Below are 13,879 nucleotides of genomic sequence, written 5' to 3' on the forward strand. Positions count from 1 at the left end.
CAGGCGTGCGCAGACCCCCGAGCTGTATCCGCACAGGAGAGCTCCTCTTCCTAGTAGCACTCACCACGCACAGAGCCGCGTGGGCACCATGAGGGTCGGGGCGTGAGGGCGCACGGCCCTCCGGGTGCACCCAGGTCCCCCGCGGCGTGAACCCTCAGGAGGCGGACCTCCGGACTGTGCTTTTTGTCTGGTTTTGCGGAGGTCTGGGCTTCATCTCTTCCTTTGTGTCAATACAGAAGAAGGTGGACATTCCTAGTGGGAGACGCACACGTTTAGGGAGACTCACAAGTAGGACAGGGTGAAAAGAAGGCTCTAGGTGAATGTGGTTGTTCTCATTTTTTTAATTTGCCATATTTAGCCAGTAGAAATCCCCTCGAGTCTTTCTTCGTCCTGCAAGAGAGAGAGAGAGTCCTGAACGGGGGGCTTCTCAATGCAGTGCAAGGCCTGGCGGGCTGCCACGAAGCCGCACACGGGGAGGCGTGACCTCCATCCCAGCCAGGGACAGGCCAGCACCCAGGAGGACAGGGACTGGTGCTGCCTGCTGACCGATCGGAAAGGGAAGAGTGTCCTATCGTGGTCACCAGTCCCTGATGCTGGCCTTGTGAGCCATTTCCAAACAGGCGGTAATTGTGAGGGCCTACACTCTTAGTTTCATTTTGAACAAAACAAAGATGTGCTTGCATTCCGTGACAGGGCCCAGGTGTGTGGCTGCCTGTCCCACCTGTGTCTCCTGGATCAGGCTCGTCTATAGGCGCCCCCGGTCACTCACCTGCTGGTGCCCTGCCCAGTCCTACCAGACTCCAACATCTGGTGAAGGAGACACCCTTTACCAGAAGTCTGGGGCCATGTGCTGTACACACATGTCCTGCTGACGTTCTCCTAGAAACTGGAATATGCTTATTTCAAAATGAAATGGCCATTTTCCTTATCTATATGCATCCCATTACTTTTCTGAGCCAGCGGCCAGCCCTCGTTAGGGAAAAGAATCCTCAAAAGTACTTTTGCGTTTCTCCCACGATTTCTGCGGTGTAAAGCCACAGACGTGAGTCCCAGGGAGACTACCACGAGCCACAGACTCAGTGTGGTTCCCCGTGCCTGCTGTGCAGGTCCCGGGGGCCTGCCTCTCGAGGGAGGGTCTCTTTCTGGTCCCCCTGCATTGCTGCCTCAGCCCTGTGGGACGTCTCTGTGCTCGGACCCCACACTGTGCCCTCAGCTGCTTAGATGTGTGCACCCGCGGAAGGATGAGGAAGGGAAGGTCATGTCCCAGACAGACCAACAGGTGTGCTGATTTGTCCTCGCGGAGAGAGACCCGGCCAGCACGGACTTCTCCAGCTGGGGGTCTGAGTGTGTGCAGCCAACCCTCTGGTCCACATGAGGGGACCTCCTTCAAACTGCCACCTGCCCGGCAGTGGCTCAGTGACTTTCAGTGGGGGCTGGAGGGACGCCCGGTGCCAGCATCACTGGGCAGCCCAGTGGTGGCAAAAGGAAGGGCATCTTGGGTCCAAAGTGGAAAGTTATCCATGATGAAAGCTCATCACAATGTTCACACGCTCTGAATACGGTGCTTTGGGCAGTTTCTTGGTGTGGCTCATGGTGGCTGACCGCGGTGGCTGTGTGGGGTCCGCTGTTTGGTTCTGTGGTGTTGGCCCCTTGCTTTGGGAGGAAAGCACTGTGCACGTCCTCCCAGTGGGGTACTCAGGTCACAGACCGCTAGGGACAGTGTCAGACGCGCAGGGAGAGCTGGCTAAGCTCGCTTCGGAAAGGACATTCGAAGAGGCATGGGGGTCGTGCAAGAGGGGCTCGCTGGTGGAGCCGAGGACACTGTGGGGAGACATCTGTGGGGCTTCCTGACCCCTGGCTGCTCCCTCCCGGGCAGGACTCCAGGGGAGACCTGTCCGCCCTGCAGGGGACACCCTGTGACTGTGCTGCCCTTGGCAATGGCCACGGACCCCTAACAAATCAGCCACCAGGGTTTCCCCTGCTGTGGGCCGGAGGAGACTTCCAATGCACCATGAAAGCAACGTTTGCTCCAAGTACCCGTAGGCTCCTGGTGACTGGGGCTATGCCCCCTGTGTCCTGTGAGCCAGGCTCCCTGCAGGGGACGGTGTGTGGGACGGCATGTGGCGTGCACTGCCCTGCGTACCTTGGGCCCAGCCGTGCCCACGGTTGTGCACTGTGCCACTTCCTCCACGTGGCTCTCGATGCGACCCCCAGGGTGGGGCTATTCTTGGGGAAAGGGGTGCTTCCCTCCTGCGTGCCCAGCGGTCTGTGGAGGCCCCTCTGGGCTGAAGGGACAGCCAGTCTCTGGAGGGAGGAGGTCTGCGGGCCCGCACCACCCGCTGAGCTGACGGGCAGTGAGGACCGGGACACCCGTCCTTCGGCCTTGAGCCAGCTGCCACTTCCGTACAGCAGGTGGCCGAGTCCCCATTGGGTGCGGCCGTAAGCAGACGGCCAGCGGCCCCACTCGCACACCCAGCTCTGCCTGGGAAAGGCCAGACGGGCTCTTCCCCGCCACCGCTGCGGTGTCCCCAGGGCCGGTGGGAGGGGCGCGGTGTGGGTGGCGGAGCGCATGCCCCGCTGTGCTGTCGGCCAGCAGCAGGGACCCAAGTCATCGCCGTGCCCGTGTCTCCCCAGCAAAGCGCTACTGCAAGAACGCCAGCCCCAGCAGCAGCACCACCAGCAGCTACGCGCCCAGCAGCAGCAGCAACATGAGCTGTGGGGGCGGCAGCAGCGCGAGCAGCACGTGCAGCAAGAGCAGCTTCGACTTCGCGCACGACATGGAGGCGGCGCACATGGCGGCCACGGCCATCCTCAACCTGTCCACGCGCTGCCGCGAGATGCCGCAGAACCTGTCCACCAAGCCGCAGGACCTGTGTGCCACGCGGGTACGCCCAGCACCCGGGGGGGGGAGGGCCATCCCAGAGCCCGAGACCCCCGCCCCGCTGCCCTGGCAGGCACCCCACCTGCCAGCCTGGGGCTGGGGCGCGGCCCTGAGCTAAATCCAAGGCTAGCGGGCACAGGCTTCTGTGGCAAAAGGGGAAAGTAAGCAACCCCGTCCCATCTTTTTTTTTTTCTTTTTTTTGCTCTATTAAAGCTAAGACAGAGAATTTAGTCCAACACGATGCAGGCCAACTTTGTAAGCAGGGGCGCTCCCTGGCATGAGGGGCTCGGGCACAGTAACATTGGGAGGTCTTGGGCGGCAGCCTGCGTGGGGCCTCCCCCGCCAGCCTCTGCCCTCCACTCCGACATCCAGGGGGGCCGCCCGACGAGGGAGGGGGCAGCTTTCTCGCCGGTGCTGAAATCCGATGTCTGCTCTAGAGCGCGTAACCCTCCGGGGACACAAGTGGAGGAGTGTCCGCGGGATTCCCCGCTCGTCCTGCATGTGTCCTTCCTTGCCTCCCTCCTCCAGAGAGGCGAGCTCTGCATACTTCTTTCTCTGTTGGAAAGCATCGTTAAAAAAAAAAAAAAAAAAGAAAGAAAGAAAAGAAAAGAAACTCACCCCGTACCTCTGTTTTTGTAAGTCGGTTGGGTAAACCACAGGCTTGCTGGAACAGAGCGGGTCAGACCGTAATCACTGCAGCAGGCTTCCTTGAACTGAGGCACAGGCCCTGCCTTAAGCCCATCAGCACAGGAGTTCGTGCTGGAAAAAGTGAATTCTGGCTGCCTCTCCCTCGCCCCCATGCCTCTCCCTCATCTCGAAGTGTTCGCATCAGTGAAACTGAAAAAGGATTGTCAGGCATAAACGCGCATCTAGCTCTGACCTCTTAAATGTTATTTGAGCTGGAGTAGAATGGAGATTAGGTCCCCGTTTGATTTTCTTCTGGCGTATTTCTAAAAGCAGGGATGTATTGCAGGGAAAGGAAGGTAAGGAAGGATGGTACGGGGGGGCGCCTGGATGGCTCAGTGGGTTAAGCCTCTGCCTTTGGCTCGGGTCATGATCTCAGGGTCCTGGGATCAAGCCCTGCATCGGGGTCTCTGCTCAGCGGGGAGCCTGCTTCCTCCTCTCTCTGCCTGCCTCTCTGCCTACTTGTGATCTCTGTCTGTCAAATAAATAAATAAATAAAATCTTTGAAAAAAAAGAAAGAAGAAGGATGGTACGTACACTGTACATGTGTGAGATAGAGAAGAGCCAGGTGGGTAGACAGACGACGGGTCATCAGCTGGTGACTAGCGGTGTTCCCCTGCCATCCAGTGCTGTGGCCAAGCGCAGGCCAGCAGACGTGTCCCAAGGGACGGCTTGTGTTCCCTTCGGGAGGCCGCGAACAGGAGACCGAAGGAGGAACCCGAGCTTGAATTCTGCCCTGGCTGGAGGCAGGGAGGCGGCTGGACCTGCGTGATCAGTATGTCTCTCTGTCCCGCAGAACCCTGACATGGAGGTGGACGAGAATGGGACTCTGGACCTCAGCATGAACAAGCCACGGCCACGGGAGAGCTGCTGCCCTGTCCTGACGCCCCTGGAGCCCATGTCCCCCCAACAGCAGGCGGTGATGGGCAGCCGGTGCTTCCAGCTGGGAGAGGACGACTGCTGGGAGCTGCCTGTGGACTACACCAAGATGAAGCCTCGCAGGGCGGACGGCGGCGACACTGCCGAGGCCCCTGTATGTCCCCCACTGCCCGCTGGTTTGGGGTGTGGGTCGGGCGTCCGTGGGCTCCCGGGGTATGACCTCAGCCAACAAGGGCTGACCACACACTTTGCTGACCAGGGCGAGATTTTTCACGAGTGCTGATTTGGTGAAACAAATCACAGACTCTCTCTATGTCAACAGCAAACCAGTCCGTTTTTCTGGTGACGTGTTGCTATAAAGCATGGTTCTCCCTGCAGATAGGGAAGTGCACATCTTAAATACTTAAGTGATTAGCTACGAGTTATTAGTTAACTAGCCCTTTGAAACTAAGGGTAGTTTCTCTTCTCAAAGAAACCCAAAATATTCAGAGGGTATACTGCAGCCCTGAAAATAATCGTTTTAGTACTATCGCCTAAATCTTTGTTGAGCGCAGTATTACCAAACACCTCTGTCGAGAATATATTTTTAAAATACAGATCTCCCCTGCGATCTGAACAGAGAGCTTGCCTACGGAAGCGTCCCTAAGTCGAATGGCATGATTAATTGATTTATGTAGAAAATATTTTGAGTGTTCCCAGACCCCAAGAATTACCTCTCAGGTTTTGATTTTCTGAACCTTAGGACACACATTGCTAACAGATGCACAGATAACCTGAGATCAAGCCCAGATGCTCCCAGACACTGCTCTGAGCTCTGGAGCTGGACGCCAAGAGGCTGAGCCTGGTTTCCGGGGGCAAGCGTTTGACACTCCCACAGCTCGCCGCAAAACCGGCACGTGAATGCACGTGCACTTCTTGCCTTTTTGTAAAAGCGAACATCCTCTTTGGGTTTCTTTCTCGGCAAAAGCAGGTACTAAAGTAGGTCTTTCATAAGAGCAAAGTGGCGCGTCGTGAGCTTTCGAAAAGTGGGGGACACCTGTAGTTACGATGGTCACATTCAAGGTACTAAAATAGTTAAAATATCCTCTGGGCTAAGAAAAGAAATGAAGAAACGGTTGTTCTTTATTGTACTAGTTTTTTCTCCAGTGTTCAATTCTGAAAATTATGACATCTTCTTTATTCATGGAAAAAATGAAAATCCTTTTTAAATACAATAAGGAGACCACCATCAAAGCAATAGCTTCTTAGAGAAACAAGGAAGTGCAGAAAAAGGGAGCATTAGCTATTTGTAGGATTGGCGAGAAAGGCACCTGGTTATGAGGCCATTCCATCCTAAAGCCTCTTATCTTTATTCTTCGAGTTGATTTAAGTGTCCAGGCACTGCAGAAGAACAGAGTCTAAGCGGCCAGGAGAATTCCACAGTCTTTTCTCTCCAGCAGCGTTAAGTCCTTGCTCCCAAATAAGGCATGGCGGTTGAGTCTCTGAATTTATCTTAATTAAAATTAAACCCTCTTAAATGACAGAAGTGTTTGCATCATACAGTCCGTCCCGGAAGTGGAACCGCTCTCCTGCGTTCACAGGACGCGTCTGCGGGGTGTCGCCATCTATGGGAATTTCTTAGTTACTGCAGGGCCACTCGCTATGGGCCCAGGAACGCTGCTTCAGAGTAGCGAGAACCACGACATGCAGCTCAGAGGGTCTTCCCTTGCGTTGGGCCCTAACGCACACTCAGAATCCTCCCCGATGGTTGTAAAAGCCTCATCCTAAAATGCCTGTAGGGTTCGGGGTGGGGCTTTGCTGGTCCGTGTTGGATGAGAGGAGGTGAACCCCAGCAGGTGCCCCCCAGGCCCTGAAGGAAAGACACTGGCTGAGAAATGGTGTCTCTGGTTTCCAAACCAGTGGCCTGCCGCCTTCTGGGTGCCCTGGCAGAAATCCCGAGTAAGGCCCTGCACACCGACAGGTTCGCATTTAGAATTTGGGGGCAACTTGGTGAGAGACTGAGGAGCAGAGTCCGGGCCGGCCCTCTCAGAAGCCCCCCGGGCCCAGGACGAGGGTGCGGCCGGTTTGAAAGTCTCGGCGTGCGGGAAGAGGGGAGCGCGCCGAGGCGGCCGGCCCCGGGGCCGCGTCCGTGCTCTGCACGCAGCGCGGTCCCCTGCGCGGCCCTGAAGCCGTGTTTTGCCTGCAGCCGGAAGACTTGGACCCGTTCCAGGAGGCTCTGGAGGAGAGAAGGTACCCGGGAGAGGTGACCATCCCCAGCCCCAAGCCCAAGTACACCCAGTGCAAGGACAGCAAGAAGGACTTGATAACGTAAGCACAGCGCGCACTGCCGCGGCCGCGCCTCCGACTGTCCCTCCCTTCGGCTTATCTTTAAAAACCGATGTGTCCATGCCTTGCCGTTGGAGCATGCGACGTCCCCAGCACACGAGTGTCTCCGGCTGCCGGTGCGGCGGGGCGGGGGGCCGCGGGGCGCGCCGGCTCGCAGGGCGCTCTGTGTGGTGGCGCCGCCCCTGCCGTCTGTGCTCGTGCGTTTGGCAGCTTCCCCGGACGCCTGAGTCCCGGTGCAGACATTGCAGCTAAACTGGAAACAATGAAACTTTCATAAAGTTTTTTTTTTTAAACATACTTACTATTCTGGCTGTTTTGTCTTTGTTCGGTGGCAGATGTCCAACACCAAGGTGTGATGGGAGTGGCCATGTGACTGGTAATTACGCCTCACATAGAAGGTGTGACTTCAGTTTTCTCATGGTGGATTCTGTCTTTTCGATTTATTGTTTTCAGCTTACCTCAACAATGCTGTCGAAGTACCAACGTCGAATTTCGTGTCAACCCTCCAAGTGCTCTATGTTGACCTATAAAAGCCCGTGCGCGCATTGTACAGTGCTTTCCGTAGGCAAGGAAGCCGCCACGATTCGGACCGTTCTCCAACGTGGAAACCAAAGAGCGCAAATATTTTCATACTATTTTCCAAAAAGTGTATATTAACAGACACATCTTCTTCAAAGAAGAGAGTTAATTATACCCAAAAAAAAAAAAAAAATTCAATATACAGCACTTGCCCCATCGCTTTCTGCATTAAACTTTTTTAGTTTCAACTGTATGTCGTGTTTGTCTGGGAGCGTGAGCCGGGGGGCGGCACTCACCTCACTCTTCTGGCCTGTCTTACAGTCTGTCGGGCTGTCCCCTCGCCGACAGAAGTATCCGGAGCATGCTGGCCACCAGCTCGCAAGAACTCAAGTAAGATTTCATGACAATCATTCTCCTAAAGATGTGTCACCTAGTAGTAGCACATGGCGGTGTCCCGTGTGAACACAGCCGTCTTTAAACAGACCCGCTGTGCACGCAGCACCTCGACACCACATGTGGCCGGGTCCTCGGACGTCGGTCACCTCTCCGGACAGTCTCTCTGCCTCTTCCCTCTCCTTGGTCTCTAGCGCTCTCGTGCCATAGCCTTTCTGTCCTGAATGGTCTAAAGCCTCAGCAGTTTCTGTCCTGACCCACGTGCGCACGGAAGGGAGGTTAGACGGAGGTACTCGAACTTTCAGGAAGTGATTCCAACCTAAAAAGTGAAGGACTGACTTTTTTAGAAGTTGTAGTTCATATGATTATTTAATATATGGGCATTTAGAAAGCACTAATGACAGAAACTCTCCACGACAATAGCAGATTCCCTCCGCACGCTGCGATCCTCGTCGCGGTTCCTCTAGGGCAGCATCAGGTCACGCCCACTGGCTCGCTGGTGGGGACAGTCGGGTGCTCACCAGCACTCAGACACCCGCCCTCCAGCCATCTGCTCTCCCGTCCCCTGTGCCTTTAGCGTTTCCTGTATTTTAAGCATAAATCTGATCACTTACATTTATATCCCCAGACTGAGGTCTTCCCTGTATGTACAGAACCACAGTCCATTCCTACGTGGGTTTTGGGAGGCATCCGTACATGTCTCCGAAAGCGGGTGAAAGCCTTCGCTGCTCCAGTCAGAGGAGATAGAGGGTGTGTGTCAGGGAAGAAGGGTGAGACCTGAAAGTAGTTTCACAGCAAAATGAGAACCAAGAACCCCAGATAATTCTTCTGTAGTTACCTGACGTATCATAAACAGTGTCCCATCCAGCTGCCTGGCTTCCATTTTGTTTGGAAACTGCTTTATTTCCAAAGCAGAAAAAGATGCTCCTATGAGATTCATTTCCCAAGGATTTCACTCCACGTCCCATCCCACTGCGATAGACCAGGGCTGTCTCAGAGTACAGGGCTCCGTTTCACACCGTGTCGTCTCTTACAGGGTCCCTGTCCAAGGCCCTAGTGCCATAGATCACCTGCTCATGCTCAGTGGCCTCCTGAACTAGCCCCTGCGTCACAAGACTCTTGGCGTCTTCTCCATGGCATGTACACGTCCGGAGAGTGTCCTCTAGCTTAACGGTTGTAAAGCCTGTAGCGTCATCCCCGCAGTGCCTAATGGGGAAGTAGCTCTTAGGACCTCACAACGGACAGACTTAGCAACAACAAGTCAACCCACTTTGTTAAGACATCTTTTCTCATGGCTTAAAACCGTACTCCCCTCACGATCAAAACGTGGTTAACTGCACTTGGAACGCGGCCAGCCCATCAGACCATGGCAACTTCTCTTTGAATCTCTTGATGAGGTGAGGAATCCTTTGCAAAAGTCTGGCCTTTGTCCAGCTCCATAGGCCAGCTGTAAACAAGAAAGAGCCTTTGCACAACGGGCATGTAGGACTGCTCCCTGCTGGCTAGCGTCTCAACACCCCTGGAGGCCAGAGTAGTGTTCTGAGAGCCTGGTTCTTGCTGGGTTTTGTCCCTTGGCTCCGAGCAGAGCTGCCACTTCTCCGGTTCCAGTGCTTTCTCCTTCTCTCGTTTCATCTTGGAAGATGGCGTGGTGGTCCTCCCATCCACATCTTTGGAGGGCAGTGCTTGGCCTTCCTGTCCTGCAGGCTGGGGCTGGAGGGTCCGTCCTCTCATCCTGCCTCTTCCTGGTTGGGAGACCGCATCTTCAGAGAGGGACGACCTTTTCCTAGTCGTGGTCGGTCTAAAAGCCATACTCATTTGTAGACTTGTCTTTGCAACAAGTGAATCCCAACTTGATTGATCCTTCCCAAGAAATCTAAACTTGACCAGTTTTCTGAAGCTTTGAAACTGTGGGTACCAATTAAATGTCTGCCGTCAAAAGTCTAATACTTAAATGACTGATTTTTACTTGCTAAGTCTTTCTAAATGGAGGACACCATAGATTACAACACGTGTTTCCTTTTAACCTCTTACTTGAAAAGACCCCTCTATTCATGACCTTCAATCTGAGTCGCGGAGGCCTTGTAGGTGGTTTTTCCCGCGTCAGGGCATAGGATGGCGCCATCGAGATCTAGAGCCGCTTGCTCGAGAGTAATCACACACGTGCTTCTCAACAGCGCGTCCTTGGACGGAGTTGGGTGAAAGCCCGCCACGGCGGCAGCTTCCGAGACAGTGAGAGCTCGCTGTTCAAGGTAGATGAGCGATTTCTAATTCTTCGTAAAGACGTGTTAGGCAGGGTCCCCATAACCTCCCAAAAGTTCTGTGTTACGGAATTTTCTGGAAATGTTCTTCTTGTCACACTTGACACTGAATTTCGATAGTTGGCCGTTAACAGGACATTCTTGGTCGTGGAAAGAGGAGTTGTGCTGGAGAAACTCTTGGTCTTGGATCTTCAGACCTCTTAAACTTCCTGAGATAACACTTCGCTCTGATCTTATCCAGGCCAACACATCTGGGATGTTCTTAAAAAGAAGTGGGTAATTTCATGTCTAACTATGTACAATATGTAAACTGAAAATGTATTAAAATTTAATGTGTACATGAATACCATCCAAACGCTGAAGCTGCTGCTTTCCCTGGTCCCTGGCCCATCCAGCCAGGGCCGGTGGCTCGGGAGGGAAGGGGGAGCCAGACCGGGAGAGCTTCGCACCGTGGGGAGCCCTGCAGGTCTGGTGCCGCGTGTCATATACAGTCCCGCGAACTTCCTCCTCCGCACCTCGATTCCTAGACGTGACACTCCATGAGACCCCAGTCCAAAAAGCTGGGGGGGAGAGGGCAGTGAGTAGAATGGTTCAAATCACAGTGATTTTTCAGTAAGAATTCTGCCTAACAAGAGCTCTGACTCTGAAGGGAAGTTTCTTCTCCAAAAATTCCGTTTGCTGAGATTACCTGAAGGGAGCAACGGCAAGGAGCTTGCCGGTCACCTCCTGTCATTGTCGTCCTCTTTTCCGAGAGCCTGTGTCCTCCCGCCAGGAGCCCTCCAGCGTCCCGATGCGCCGTCGCTGTAGACACGGCCGTGCCGGAGGTGCCGTAGCCATCTGAGGCTCCAATTTAAGCCAAATCAAAACTGATTTCAATCAGAGGCAATTAGCTCTAAAACAGGCCCCCAGATTGGCTTCCGCTTACACTCCGGTGGCCAGATTTAGACGCGTCTTTATGATCCAGCTCGTTCTCTCCCCCAGTGGCAGCTCCGGCCGTCAGTGAGCTCCGCGCGAGGAGCCGCCACCGTCACTTCTTGGCTTTTGAACTTGCGCGTCCTCAACGCGGGGTGCTGGGGGCCCTACGGTTTGGCTCTCTGCCCTTTGGAGAGTTTTCCGGTGGATTCTGTAAGCCTCCAGGCATCACCAAGGCGCCTTCACCTGGGACAGGGAGGAATGTTAGCTACAGCTACAGCTACTGCAAAACTTTTTTTTTTTTTTTCAACATGGTTACATTTATTTAAGTCAAAGAATTAAAATTCAGACCTCGGGCCACGCTATTACTTTGCTTAAAAAGCTCCTTGTTTCTAGAACTGGCTGGGGCTTAGCCGGCTTGGTGGCGGGGGCATCCCTGCCCAGGGTCCCGCCGCCGCCGTTGTTCACTGCACGGGAAGCACACCCGCGCACACCAGCTCTCACGGAGATCCTCGTCTCCGGCATCTCTCGCCTGCCCAGGTCACGTAGTAAATCCATAGCCGTGGTGAGTTCCCGCCACCCCGCCTCGGGCTTGGCTCCTTCAGCAGAGGGCACACCGCCTCCTCATCTGGGGGCGGCAGCCATGGTGGGAGGCCTGCTCCTTGGGGACGGGAGGGACTGCAGGGCCGCGGGCTCCGCACAGTGGGCAGGCCGGTCAGATGCCGTCTTCCCCTCCCAGGACCCCTCGCCTCAGTTCTCCGACTCCTGTCCTGCAGCAGGCCCGTGCCCAGAAGCCGGGTGTGTGAGCTGGACTGCGCATGGCTGGGCAGTGGATGTGGGAGTCACTCGTGGGTGACCGGCCGCGGACAGGAGCCTCTGCACACACCGTCTCCTCCGAGAGAAGCACGGGAAGGGTTAGGCCCGTTCTCCAGGCGTGGACACTGTGGGATGGGAGGCTGGGCACCTCAGGGCAGACCACAGGCCGTCGGGGGCCGAGCGCCTTCCCTCCACATCACAGGACCCCCTCCGATCGGTGGCGTCGCAGGGGAGCCTTGGTGGCAGGCAGCGCAGGGCCCGATGCCGCCGGCAGCCGGACCCACGGCACCTCGCCCGTCCTCCCCGGACACAGTGTGGGCTCACAGCGCACCCGGGCTGCACGGGCCCCTGTCCCCCCACAGCCCCCAGAGAACCTACCTCCGCCATAGAAGGGTTACGAGGTCTGTGCCCCAGCGTGTTTGTAAAATAGCCTAAGAAGTATTTTGTCGCACAAAGATTTTTTATTTTATCGTACAAAGTAGGACTGATTTAAAATAAGTGAAATGTATGAACTATAGGGAGGCACAGTACAGCTTAGCTTCTGAGATGAGAGTGTTTGAGGGTGACTCCAGCCAACACGCAAGCACACAACGCACGGACGACATGCACACGGGTGAGCACGGATGGACACATGGACGACATGCACACGGGTGAGCACGGATGGACACATGGACGACATGCACACGGGTGAGCACGTACACCGACGGACATACGCGTGGGTGAGCACACTGGTGGACACACCGGCACGAACACACAAATCCCAGGCCAAGAAGGCTGTGCCCCTCAGTCCCACCTCACGGAGACTCTCGAGGATGGGGAAAGGTCACTGGAAAAGCCACTCTTGCTCTGTGTCTGCAGCCCTGACACCACCACCACGAACACGGTGGGAGGGGGCCCTCGCTGACCCACGTCCGCGGCTGGCAGCAGCTCCAGCTCCGTCCCTGGAATGAGCCCCTCCCCCTGGTGCCCAGTGTCACACCCACATTATTAAGTAGGTGTCCCAGGTGTTTGGACTTGGGGTTACATTTTACCAGCTTCAGCTCAGTATAGCCACACAAATCAGCCAAAACCAAAACCAAAAACAACTTTCAGGGTCTCCTTCACTTTATAATGTGAGCTGTACTTTCCAGAAGTCCCCACGGGGTCCTCCAGCACCGTGTGACCCGCGGTCTGCGTGCGGCTGTGTGTGTGACCCACGGTCTGGGCGCAGCCATGTGCGTGACCCGTGGTCCAGGTGGGAGGTGTGTGTGTGTGACCCACGGCCCCGGGCGGCTGTGCGACCCGCGGTCTGGGTGTTCTCTTCTTCGTCCGTTTATGCTCCGTGTGTTTCAAGTGAGGGTGCAGGGGACAGAGAAGTTCGGCGTCCACAATCAGGCTTGGGTCACCAAAGGAAGGCAGCAGATGTCGGCTGAGGTTCAATCATCCAGACACTCTGCTTCTCCTGAGTTCTCTGTGCAAAATGCAGTAGCGTGCGGTGTGGTCGGAGGGGAGCGCCTTCCAGCCCGCTGGGCCGCAGGGTGGTCACCGGCGAGGGGCGTGGGTCACCGGGAGCCGGTCCGTGGCCCATTGGACTCGTGCTGCTCTCTGGCTGGTGTGTCCTGACGGAGTGTGTGCGTGCACGCACGTGTGAGTGTGTATACATGTACGCGTGTGCGTGTTTGTGTGCACACGTGTGTGTATACGTGTATGGGTGTGTATGCATGTGTGAGTGCGCAGGAGTGTATGAGTGTTGAGTTGTGTGTCCGTATATGAGGGTGTGTGTGTTTGTGGGTGTGTATGTGTGTGCATGTGTGGGTGTGTGTGCGTGCGTGAGTGTGCACACGTGTGTGAGTGTGTTGTACTGTGTGAGTGTGTGCGTTTATGGGTGCGTGTGCATGTGTGTGGGTGTGTATGCGTGTGTGGCTGTGTGTGTGCTATGCGTGTATGTGAATGTGCATACGTGTGTGGGTGTGTGTATTCGTGTGTGTACATGTATGTGTGTGTTTGTGTACATGCATGAGTGTGTATATATGAGTGTGTTTGCACTTATGGGTGTGGGTGTGTGTGCATGTGTGGGTGGGTGTGTGCGTGTGTGGGTGGGTGTGCACGCTGTGCGTGTGTGTATGACTGTGTGTACCTGAGTGTAAGTGTGTATACATATGAGGGTGTGTGTGTTTGTGGGTGTGTATGTGTGTGCATGTGTGGGTGTGTGTGCGTGCGTGAGTGTGCACAC

At 55.3% G+C, this 13,879-nt stretch overlaps 1 protein-coding gene across 3 annotated transcripts in view; it reads left to right on the forward strand.

Annotated features, from left to right (window-relative positions):
• The window catches only part of LOC111154049 (myelin transcription factor 1 like), a 128,428-nt gene that overhangs the window by 65,648 nt on the left and 48,901 nt on the right, over positions 1-13,879 (forward strand). For all 3 annotated transcript variants that reach the window (XM_022513403.1, XM_022513404.1, XM_022513405.1), the window contains exons 10-13: positions 2,635-2,885; positions 4,362-4,598; positions 6,630-6,751; positions 7,610-7,678. In XM_022513403.1, the coding sequence (XP_022369111.1) occupies positions 2,635-2,885; positions 4,362-4,598; positions 6,630-6,751; positions 7,610-7,678 (679 nt within the window). The remainder of the gene's footprint in view (positions 1-2,634; positions 2,886-4,361; positions 4,599-6,629; positions 6,752-7,609; positions 7,679-13,879) is intronic.

This window comes from Enhydra lutris, unplaced genomic scaffold (assembly GCF_002288905.1).
Source record: "Enhydra lutris kenyoni isolate GAN:26980312 unplaced genomic scaffold, ASM228890v2 scaffoldscaffold35, whole genome shotgun sequence".
NCBI lineage: Eukaryota > Metazoa > Chordata > Mammalia > Carnivora > Mustelidae > Enhydra > Enhydra lutris.